Here is a 12,255-nt window from a genome sequence, read left to right as displayed (position 1 = left end):
ACTGCTCCCTCCTTAAGGCATGTTCTCCTCTTGGCTCCTGTAACATCATAACTCAAAATTCCATGACCACTCCTTCTCAGTCTCCATTGCCCAGCTCTGAAATACAGCTGTTCTGTCAAAGACCTCATTTTGACTCTTCATACTCTCTTAGGACATTCTCATCCACACCAATGGCTTTAGTCACCATCTTACTTATTATTTAGAGGCTTCCAAATTTGTACCTCCAGATAAGTCTTGCCTATAAAGTTCGGAATTGTTTATACAAGCTGCCTACTGTTCATCTCCACTAAGATGCCTCTCAGACACCTTAAAATCAGCACTCCCAAACTAAACTCAAGCTCTTTTTCCAAACCTGCCATTCCTCCTTGTCACAGTGCGTAACAGCACCGTCTGCCCTGCTGCCCAAGGCAGAGCACCTTAAACATCATCTTTGATGCCTCCCTCTCTGGCAGGCTTTACATCCAGACCATTACCAAGTCCTGTAATTCCGGTGAGGTGGAAAGAACATGGGTTTTAGCTGAAATTCTAATTGTGGTTTGGACAAATTACTTAACCTTTCTTAGCCTCAAGTTCCTCCCCTGTAAAAAGGAAATTGTAATACCTAATTCAGATGGTTGTGGTCAGGGTAAAGGAGAGCCTTTCCTTGGTAGGTATTCAATAAATACGAGTTCTACATTCAATAAGTATGAGCACTCTTCTGTCCCATACCTCTCTCCCCTGCCTCATCACCACCTCTACTTACTCACCTGTTAAATTTGTATTCACAGTTTATTCACCTCAAGAATCCCCCAGAATGAAATTTCCCATAACTCCCTTATGACTAAAGACTACAGCTTATATCTCATCACATTTATCGTAAAGAATTTGGAAAAGGCAAGGAAAGGAAAGGAGCACTGTTGCCATTGTTCCTTCCAGTCTTTCTTCTATGTGGTCTTTGTTCTGTTTTTACATAGTTTTCTTGATACATAATCAAGTACACATCCTGATTTTTTCCAGATATTTTCCTAGATTAATAAAAATTCTTCATGGCTGCTCTTTTGCATGTGACTATATAGCAGAGTTTACCTAACCACTTTGCTTTTGCTTATCTTTTAGAGGCTTTCCAATAAATGATACTGAAGTGAACGGTTTTACAAAAAAAACTTTTCCTCTTATATTTATGGTAATTTTTCTAAACCATACATTCATCAATCACTGAGTCAAAGGATTTGAAAATTTCTAAGTGGTGCAGTCTTTGCAATGGACCAAATGAATATAGGCCTGGCCTCAGCTACAAAGAGGGAAGTAAAGAGAAAATGGTATAGTTAATAGATTTTTTTTTTTTTTAACTTCTGTTTTACTGAAAGAGGGCTGGGAAGATCCAAGCAGTGCTCTGTAGGGAAAACATGCCTTTGACTTGAAGTTCCTGGCTTCATGTTGGTGAAGAAGGGCTTGTTTCTGTTTTTGTATTTTCATCTGGGTCAGTAAGAGGACGAGCCATTCCTCCAAGCTTGTTTCCCTCTAAGGAAGAGAAAAATCGTCCAGCATCTAATGATGCAGATCTGTGTTAACAGCCTTGCAGTTAAAAAAAAAAAAAAAAAAGTTATAATAATGTACCCTCCTAATGTGCAGTTAATTTTAGTTAAAATTTCCCTGGCACTTTAAAAACCCAGTGAATTTGTAAATCTAGTAATTGGCTCTAGGTCTAGAAATGTTAAAGCTGCCATATCCAACTCCGCTCTAGCAGGACACGCACAGCCTCCCTGAGTTCTTGCTTCCCAGCAACCCAGATGGAGCTCTGCACTCACCTGAGCACTCCCCTCCAGAATCCAGAAAGAAACCAAGACCTCATTACCAGATTCTCGTTTCCGGTCGTCCCTAATCAGAGAAAGCTACTGGGTGCCTCAAAGTTAATATGTCCAAAATCAAACTTGTGGCTTTCTAGCCACCCCCAGATTCAGCAATGGAACAGTCGCCTGAGTGATTGTTCAAGTCAAAAACTTGAACTGTCCTTGATTTCTTCTTTTCCATCCTCCTCACTCCCCAACATGGAACCCTGCATGTCCCGTCACCTCTACTTCTCAGAATTTACTTCTTTTTTTGAAGTTTATTTATTTTTGAGACAGAGAGAGAGCTAGGAGGGGCAGAGAGAGAGGGAGAGAGAGAATCCCAGGCAGGCTCTGTGCTGTCAGCACGGAGCCCAACGCGGGGCTCGATCTCACAAACTGTGAGATCATGACCTGAGCTGAGATCAAGAGTTGGATGCTTAACCAACTGAGCCACCCAAGTACCCCTCAACATTTACTTCTGAGGTAGATTCTTAAATTGTCCATTTCTCTCTGCCTCTTGGGCCCCCTCCCCAACCTTTTAGCCCCAGCCCCCATCACTGCTCACCCACGCTGCTGGGTGGCCTCCTGCTCTACCCTACAGCCTGCTGTCTACACAGTAGCCAGAGAGATCTTTAAAACCTATGGGGCGCCTGGGTGGCTCCGTCGGTTAAGCGTCCGACTTCGGCTCAGGTCATGATCTCACAGTCCGTGAGTTCGAGCCCCGCGTCGGGCTCTGTGCTGACCGCTCAGAGCCTGGAGCCTGTTTCAGATTCTGTGTCTCCCTCTCTCTGTGCACCTCCCCTGTTCATGCTCTGTCTCTCTCTGTCTCAAAAATAAATAAACGTTAAAAAAAATTAAAAAAATAATAATAAAACCTAATTTTGATCATGTCATCTACCCATTCCTCACCAAAGGCTTTTCTTTTGCTATTCGGGTAATTCTAAGGGGGCCAGCGAGGTTCTGCAAGTTCTGCCCTGGCCTCCCTCTGCAGCATCACTGACCACCATGTCCCCTGTACCTACTGGGTTCTGGCTTACCAGCTACCCTTCAGTGCCCGGACTCCTGCATCAGGGCCTCTGTACATGCTGTGCTCTCTGCCAGCGAGAATCTCCTTTTCTCCCCATCCTCCACCCCCATAATTTAGTTAGCCCCCTCCTCCTTCCCTCCTTCCCAGTCTAGTTCAGGTTATTTACTTCTGTCGAAATGCGGGAGTCTTTTTCCTGCTTCAGAGAACCTATATTAATTGGAAGCTTGATATTCATTCATTCACTCATTCGTATGAATTGATTATCTGCCGCCTCTACCATGAAGGAGGCCCCTCTCTGCCTCTCTTCACTGTTCTTTCCCCATCAGCTAGCTCAGTGTCTGGCACAAAGTAAGTGCTTAGTAAATAATCGGTTACCTGCTAAATGAATAAGCAGAGTCCAGTAGCAGTCCTCACTGATGACAGTGGCCCGTAAGGCATGGCTCTTCCCAGAGGTGGCAGGCCCGGGTTCTCCACAACGTGTCAGCTGGAGGGAATGTGATTTTGCTTTTTTTTTTTCATTTCAGCCGTCCGAATGAATAAAACATGCAGCCTAGACTTAATTATTTTTCTGTTCTCTCTCTCTCCAGCTAAAACTTGCTTTCACTCTGGATCACGAGACTGGATTGCCTCAAGGATGTCACATCTACGAGTACCGTGACAGCAACAAGTAAGCCACCCGGTGGGAAGGAGGGTCACCTCACCATGTCCTGGAGAGGCAGCGCCTAGGGGCTGCCTTACGCTGGACCTCTCAGACAAAGGGATGGTCGGGAAGAGAACCACACTTTGGGGGACTCTGTTAGCAAATAGCTGGCACAAAAGTATTTCTCCTGTAAAATCTATCTGGCTCCTAAAGACGGGACTGGAAGTACTCGTATGGGATGTATTAGACATATATGCAGAAGCAGACCTTCCTTCCCAGGCTCCAGCTTTCCTCTGGACCCACCCCCACTCTGTCTCCAACGATGTCCTTGCTAACTTCATTCACGGTGTGACTTCGGCTCTTGCTGTCGTTCCGTCTGACTACACGTACGTGGACAGGTTTTGCTGTGTTAGCCTACCTTGCGAGTTTTGTAATTGGGGGGTTTCTGGGTACTTACGGAGATCTCAGTCGGTGATCTTATGATTAGCAAGGTGGCGCCTGGCATACTTGTATAGCACCTCTCCACTTCCCCACAGACTGCCTCTCCAACCACGTAGTTTTGCCTGTGAGGCCGTGAAAGTGGTGGCGAGTGCCCGATGATGACAATGACAGTGATGATGATGGACAACGACGGCAGCTACTAGTGAGCACCTACCTGCTGTGTGTCAGGCACACTACTGGGGATATGACATTATCCCACTTAATCCTCATAGCAACCCGAAGAGTTGTTCGTTCATTGTTATCATTGTCATATTTGCCGAAGCTAAAGTCTAGGGAATGTAACTTGCCCAAGGGCACTCGCCACAGCTGTGTGAGGAAGAGTCCGCACGATCACATTTACTCTAGGAAGAGAACAGACGAACAACAGTTGTTGTCCCAAGTTGCTGCTTTTGGGAACCCCAGTCAATGACAAGAACGGTTTCAACCTGGACTCGAGGACTAATTGTTTAACTATCCGGGCGTTTAATTTTACCCAGTGGAAGGAATCGAATGGGCACATGCCAGTGGAACTATACGTTCCAGAAGAGAAACTTGGGTCTTCCTGAAGAACTCTTGCTCTGTTATGGGTGGAAGATGGGTCAACCGGGTGCCTTCATGACCAAATCTCCATTCGTATTACCCTCAAGGCGTTATTCTTGTTTGTAATTTATCTTTAGAGGATGCCACAGTAAGTGTTGCATACCCTCCATTCCTACCAAATTAGTCTTTTAGGACAGACTGGCCAAGCGCCCTCTGACCCCACCGTCTGTCCTCTTGGATGGCGCTGTTTCTGGAGTTCCAGAGTTTCTAGGCCATTTTGTCAGAGATACCGTCACAGCTTCTCATAATGCTTAATTCATCAGAGCAGCAGGGCTGGGCTTCTCAGGTCCAGGGACTGGTGGGGACAACTGAATGAGTTCCTTGGTGGCAAGTGCGAGCGTCTCCAGGGAGTAAGAGAAACATCAGCCATGAGCTGCCGTCCGTGCCAGCCTGCGCTCCCCGGGCCGGTGCTTTGCCTGGTGGCAGCGAACGGCAGCCTCGTCCGTGCACACAGACCGTGGCGGCAGAAACCCATCTTTCAGCCCGGAAGGTTTACAGACTCCAATTCTGACCTGACTCCCTCCTCTTTGGGAAAAAGGTTGGCAGCATTTTTGTCCAGTGGGAGGATGACACCGGCCTTCCTTCCTTTAGGTTCATGTCTTAGCAGTTCAGAGGTGCAACGGCAGCCACAGCTTAGGTAGTCTTTGGAGCCGAGAGGAAAAGATAGCCTAGTTCTGTTCCTTGGCCTAATCCCCAACGCCTAGCATGTTTTCAGAGTAAGCAACGTAAGAGGAGAATTTAGGGGGTGTAAATATTGGTAAGCTTTGGCCCCCAGAGATGTGTAACCGAAAGCATTTGTGTAGGAAAGCAGATAGGAGCCACGATCCGGGAAACTATGGCCATCAAATGCCTCAGCGACTCCTCTCTGTGGTTCTCTCTGGCTCATCTTGGAGGCAGTCTGAAGGTTCATTCTCAATTTGTGGACAAATTTCTTAAGGTCTGAGCCTCCGGTTTCTTCATCTGTTAAGAACAATGGGACTAATGATACCTTCTGCCGTAACTGGGGGAATGATCGTCATGGGGATTGGACTGACATGGTAAAGACATCATCATAGCCTATCGTATAAAGTGCCCACAGAAGTGTTGATTGCCTCTCCTTCCCAAACAGAATGTATCTCATGACTTCCATTCTGTTCTATTTTCCCAGTGCTGGCAGGGCTGCGTCCGCGAGCTGTCGCTGCAGCTAACAGAGTACTGAGAAGGGAAGGGGCTGGCGCACATGTCTTTGACGGCCCTCAGCTCTGTGCGATGCACTCTGTCTAAAGGCAGACTCCTCTCCCCATGTGTGAATTGTGAAGTGAAGCATGGAGAATCCCGTGAACTTGACTGTGACTTTCTCCTCTCCCCTAGGCGCTGCGCTGTATTTCTCTGTTCACTTTTAGGGTCATTTCCCCTGGAGTGCCTCAATCCCAGTATTTGTATAACAGTGGTGTTCAGGAAATGAGGATATTTTGCCCCAGGCCCTAAGGGGCCCATGTTGTCTCAGCCAATAACATGAATTCAAGAGCAGCAGAGAGATGAGGTTCTGTATGTGAAAGAATTAGCTTGGTATCTGACTATTTGTTTGGTACAATTAATTATTGAAATGACTACTTTTATCTGGGTATGTCCCACAGTATAATTCGTAGTCATTTTAGTATTTATCTCTGCCACATTCAATCTGTCAGTAAAGAAGGTGTTGTGAGTGAGTATGGAGGCTGTTGGATGGTTCTCCCCAGTGGTCTTGCCTTTCAAATGGAGCGGCCCTGGGGCACTAGGGTGGCTCAGTTGGTTAAGCGTCTGACTCTTGATTCTGGCTCAGGTCATGATCTCACGGTTCAGGTCGTGAGATGGAGCCCCACGCTGGGCTCCACACTGACAGTGCAGAGCCTACTTGGGATTCTCTCTCCCTCTCTCTCCCTCTCTCTGCCCCTCCCCCGCTCACGTGCACTCATGTTCTCTCTCTCAAAATAAATACATAAACAAAAAAAAATTTTTTTTAATGGAGCGTCCCTGAAAATAGGCACTCTGCTTTTATTTCCCCTGGACACTCTTACCCTTACCCTGGACGCTTTCCCTGGATGCTTCCTTCCCTGGAACATCCTGGTAGTCCTGATTTGGGGCTTGATGTCATCCCGTTCTCCATCTGCATAAAGGGACTCATACTTGCCACTGAGTTCCAAGGACAGGCCCTGGGACTTGTCCATATGTGGCCGGACTTGGACCCTGCCTCTTCTTGAGCTGGAGGGCACGGTTCACATAAACATTCTTAAAGCTTTGAGGTCATTAGAGGAAAGAAGCTGTCCTATTGTGCCTGGGGTTAGAGGAGTAAAGCTTTTCACTCAGATCATGTCGTCAGCCTCCCAAAAGCTGTTCAAAGCTGCACCTAAGAGATGTGAGGTCTCTCCGCAACCCGACCCCAACAGGTACTACCAGTCAGCACCATGGACCTGGGGACCACCTTCTTTTTTCCTGTTGCAGAAAGCTTCACCGCCTTTAACATGCAATCCAGTGAATCCGGGACTGATCGAGAGTTGTGTTTCTCACACTGGGGTTTGGAGATCTCTTCACAGAGCGGAACAGACCCAAAAAAGCAAATAAGTGCTTCATGAGATCTATTATGTATTCCCTTGGCCCCTGCTCCACACCACGTGCTGTGCTAGGTAGCAGGCACAAACGGTGACAACGGTGACTTGGACCTACTCCACAGCCTCGAGGGGTTTGTGTCAACCCCAGACCACGTGGCAGCCCCACCAGGGTGATGCAGATGCCTCTTCGTGGGGCGGAGGCGGGGGAGCCGAGTGCTGTGGGACTTTGGAGCACCACACGGGTGCCTGTCTCCTCTGCAGCTGAGAGAGCTTCACGTGGCCTTTTGTTCTGGTGGCTTTTGAGACTTTATTTTTGTCTTTGGGGTTCCGCAGTTTTACTGCATTCAGTCTGAGTAGATCCGTCTTTATCACGTTGCTGGGGATTCAGTGTCGTTCTTCCCATTCCAGAAACTCTTCTCTGCTATCTCTTTGATTCTCTCCGATCTCTCCTTCTAGAACTCCTGTTAGAAACCTGCCATGTTATTCTGTCTTTCCTCTCCTTTTCCCATCTCCTTTTCTGCCAGTGCTGTATTCTGGCACTTCCTCAAAAACATCTGTTTTCGAGTTTACAAATCTCCTTGTAGCTATTCATAATCAGCTGTTTACTACACCTTCCAAATTTGAGGGTTTCGTTTTTATTTTTAATTTTTAGGAGTTCTCTTCAGAGCTTTTTAAAATCAGCCTGTTATTTTTTATTTTTTGTTTTTTAGCATCCTAGTTTTTATTATGGTTTCTGTTCCTTTCGTGTCTTCATTTTTTCTGTTTATCCATATAGCCTCTTTCAAGTGTTCGATTATTTCTAGTCTTAAGGGTACCGATTCTCCCACATGTTGTGTCTGAAGCCTCGCCTTCATGGTGGCTCGCGGTGGTGGTTCACTCTTTATCAGGAGACCATCTGAAGTAGGGATCGTTTTCACCGTGGGAGCCGATGGGTTGCAGATGTGTGTTTTCATCGCCTTGGCATTAGTTCTTCCGGGACCCCAAGTTCCAGAGGCTCAGCCAGTTTGGTGTGAACCTCTTGGCTCAAGATTCCCAGAACCTGGGTGGTGTATATCCAGCCTCCTTACCCACACGCAGTGCGGGCTTGGGGTCTCCTTTCTGCAGAGAAACCTCCGCTCCACACCACACACAGACCTCCTCTGGGCTGTGAGAAGGGTCTCCCTGGGCCCTGTTTGATGGCCAGTGGCCCTTCCTGGACCCCTGGCGTTCCGTGAGGCTCCCAGTTCCAGGTCCCCGGCCTGGCCTTCCACCTCCCGTGGGCATTAAAATCCCAGCTCCTGTAACTATATCAGAGTTTGATGATCCCAGCCTCAGTTGCCATGATGAAGATTCTGCCTTTGACTTCATTCGCTCTGTAGTTCAGGTACCTGGGAATTTTCCCGTTATTCTCTCATGCTCAGTTTTGTATTTAAATTATTCTTGTCGTCTATTTCATCTGTCTTTTCTCTGTGTTTGTGTTGGGAACAAGGCCCACATCAGTTCGGTCTACCGTCTTGTCAGAAGCAGAAGTCTGGATGAACTTTTGAAAGTGTGAATCTGAATACTCAAGCATTCAGCAAGCATACTGAGAGTTGCTGCTAGGTACCAGTGTAGTCTTGGGCCCTGTGAACACTCACATGACCCCCAGAGGCTGATGGGCTAATGGAAGGGGCTGGGCCTCCATCACCAGCAAGACAGCTCTGCCATCAGGCCCTGGCCTGCTCCAGTGTCCCCCGTATCCCACCCCCACCAGACCACCTTGGGCCTCTCATGTGCGATATGTCTCTGTGCGACTGCGCCGTTCCCTGTTTCTAGAACCCCACTCTTTCCCACAGCCCTTTTCCCACCCATCTGCCTCTCCTTCCACTCTCAGCCAAGTATCACTTCTTCCGGGAAGCCATTCCAGCCCTAACAGCCGTCACTGAAGCTGAGGCCAGTGTCCCTTCTCCGTGGTCCCGTGCCTCACTTGTCTGGTTCCACTTCAGCGTTCCGCACAGTACGGTGTAGCTCAGGCATTGGTTCTGAATGCTTCCACCAGGCTGGGCCCTTGTAAGGTCGGGGCCTTGTTTTGTTCATTTCAGTGCCCCCATCGCCTAGCCCAGGACCTGGCAACCAATACTGGACGAAGGGAGTGGGTGGGGGGACCTAACTTAATCTTTTAGAGAAGGAACCTGGCTACAAGGGAGTCAAATCTCTTTCCAGCCTTTGTCTTTTTATTTGTTGTACAATTATGATAAGGATAAATTACTCACGACATCAGGGAAAACTATCTTACTGGATAGTTTATAAATTCTGAAGAACTAACATGTAGAACAAAGAAGCTGCAAAAATTTTATTTAACTCTGTAAATATGTTATTTACATCAACTGCTTCCCATTTTTCGCTTGGATAGTGAGGCCTAGTGATAATTACGAAGAGCATTAACCATGCCAGACCCTCTCAAGTTTCTGATCCATGCAGCGTAACGGTGATAGGAGCTACCAGCTCCTAAATGCCCACAGATCACCAACATGGGGCTCTGGGCTTACCTGGGTTATTTTCAATTTCAAAACCATTCAAGACAGATCTTATTTTCATAATTTTACAGATTTAAAAAAAGAGAGAGAGAGAGAGCAGTTAACTTGCTCAAGGTCACACTGTGGTCAAGAGCAGAGCCTGGATTTTACCCCAGCGCTAAGCCAAGTCCAAAGCCCATGCTGTGCCTTTTCACCACCTGCCTTTCTCTCCACAACATAAATCTTGGGGTGTTCTGGTTCCAGCCTCTCCTTGGCAGGCCTGCCCCAGAAGCTCTCAGTCTGGGAAATTCTGGGCTTTCCCATCCCTGCGGACCCCTGGGGGGAGTGGACAGCCTGGTCTGATAGAAGGAACTCCTGACTCGTCACCATAAGTCTGAGTCTTGCCAGTCATCCTCCAGGGCAGGTCATTGTCCCCTCTGGGACACGGCCTCTCCGTTGAGAACATGAAGATGACAACACGTCTCCGGGTTGGGGGAGAGTGGAATGAGGTGACGCGTGAGGTGGCCATTGGCGCAGTGCTCACCTGTACCCGCCCGTGTGGCTCGTGCCCTGGGCCCTGGCAGACCCAGGCTGTAGGTGTGCGGTGCCCTCCCCTCCCCGTGGCTCACCCTGGTCCGGAGACTCCCTTGACGCCCACAGCCAGTGGGACAGCTTAGTTTGCTGAACTAACGAAACTAAATCTTCTGTTTATTCTGACTAGCCAGATGACTCATTTTGGCACCTTGAAACCCATATCAGGTAGCCAACACCTGGAGGTGTCCGAGAAAGCTTCCCTGTGGGAAGCTTGATTTTCCTCAACTGATGTGCCTTCCCACCTTCATAAACCCACACCGAAGGACAGCGGCACTGCAGCCTTCCAAAAGAGAGGGCAGCACTGGTCCTCGCGTCCTCTGCTCCCTGCAGCCCATGGGCACTTCATCACTCAGGCCACTGGCCTTTCTGGCAACAGCCAGGGCCGAGGCAGGGCCCTGGGACCCTGCCAGCCCACCTGGATGCTTTTCCCCCAGCCCCTGGGCACATAGTACTTTCTGGACCTGAGGACCCCCTGACGCGATGGGCTGCCCCAGGGGACTGGCCGGCTCAGCATTCTTGGTCTCAAGACACTCTGCACGGTCAGAGCGGACCCAGCGGGCAGAGCTTAGCATCACACTGGGATTCTCTCCCTGCTCTCTTGTTTTCGTCACGGAGGACATGCCAGGTCAGCTCAGGTCCACTGACAAGTAGCCTCCCGGACAGGATTAAGTGTGAGAAACGTACAGGGGGATGAAGGGAGGAAACACGAGCAGGCACAGCCTGCCCCTGTGAAGGAGGCGGAGAGGAAAGGAGGGCCGGCGGGCAAGGCTCAGCCAGGCCAGTGGAGCCGCCTCGAACCGGTGTTGCATGTTGGCGGAACCTCCCATCCTGTGGGAGCCGTCCTGCGTGGAGATCCCTGCCTCGCTCCTCGTGGCGGCCCCAGCCCACCCTTTGCACCGCACAGATCCGCCTCTGCCCTCCACCGTGGGGAGCAACTCCCCTGCGGCTCCTGCCTCTTCCCAAGGAGGAGATTCCACGGGAGAAACTACTGGAACAAGCTGCCTCCATTACTGGAGTGGGACTTGGGGCCCCCGCCGCTCCTCCCCTCCCTCTCCCCCCAGTGTCCCTCCCAAATTCTTCTCACCCTCAGCCAGCGCCTCAGCAGGTCTTGGCAGCTTAGCTGGTGGTTTGACCCAAACCTGCATCGTGAGGTCTCTGAGCCCTTGGCTGTCATATCCTTCTCAAGCCAGCATTGGCACATACGTCTGTACGTCTGTTCACAGTGGAGCAAGGGAGCACCAGGAAGGTCCCCAAGTTCCACATGCCTCCCTGCCTGCGCCTCCTCTGATCTGAGTTGATTATCCCTCCCTTCCCCCCACCCCGCCCCCCCCCCCCCGAGATGACTGCTCCTCTCATCTGCTGGCCCCTGCACACTTGGAGTCTAAAGAACCCTGGCAGGAGCTGGCCCTGGGGGTTCAGAGGGGCCCAGGCCTCGTTACCCCTGACCTCCAGTTCCTCAGGCACCGTCATCCCGACGAGTGTTAATGAGCCCAGCTCTGTGGCTGCCCCCCACCCCCCACCCCGTTGTCCTCTCTGGTCTACAGAGGAAGACTGCCAGCAGACTCCTTAGTGATCTGGTGTCCCTCTCACCGGTGCAGTGCCGATGACCCTGGTAAAGGAGTGTCCCGCAGGTGCTCCCACAGAACGTGGGCCCCTGCTGGGTCTTCTGCGCGGCCCCTTCCCTCAGCCTCTCTCTTCCTGCCTCTGCTGTCGCCAGGACAGTCCATGCCTTTCCACATCACTCAGCCTTAGTATCATTTTCTCTGGGCTTCTCAGGGCCACCCCAGGAGCAAGTGTGCCCCACCCCCTGGGGTCTTTGCCAAGGTGCTAAATTGTACATCCCATGAAATACCCCAAATCCGTGAATTCTTCCTCATCTCCTCTGATCTCCTGGCCCCTTTGGTCAAGACCCTCAAGTCCAGCTGGCTCATTCTCACTCTCTGTGTATCATCTCTTTCCTCCCTTATCCGGCCCAGTACATCCCCGGCGTGTCTGTCATCCTGGCACTTAACCCTAGTCAGGGGCCTGGCAGCCCAGAAAGAAGGTAGGGGATGCTCCTGGGGAG

The 12,255-nt window shown here is 49.8% G+C and overlaps 1 protein-coding gene across 7 annotated transcripts in view; it reads left to right on the top strand.

Moving 5' to 3' along the window:
* Positions 1 to 12,255, top strand: part of DIS3L2 (DIS3 like 3'-5' exoribonuclease 2) — a 345,141-nt gene that overhangs the window by 299,963 nt on the left and 32,923 nt on the right. For all 7 annotated transcript variants that reach the window (XM_019445568.2, XM_019445569.2, XM_019445566.2 and 4 more), the window contains one exon: positions 3,423 to 3,502. In XM_019445568.2, coding sequence (XP_019301113.2) covers positions 3,423 to 3,502 — 80 coding nt within the window. The remainder of the gene's footprint in view (positions 1 to 3,422; positions 3,503 to 12,255) is intronic.

Source organism: Panthera pardus, unplaced genomic scaffold (genome assembly GCF_024362965.1).
Source record: "Panthera pardus isolate Hobbes unplaced genomic scaffold, ASM2436296v1 HiC_scaffold_10, whole genome shotgun sequence".
Classification (NCBI taxonomy): Eukaryota; Metazoa; Chordata; class Mammalia; order Carnivora; family Felidae; genus Panthera; species Panthera pardus.
The sequence above is the reverse complement of the archived record's forward strand: the minus strand, read 5'-3'. Positions and strand labels throughout refer to the sequence as shown.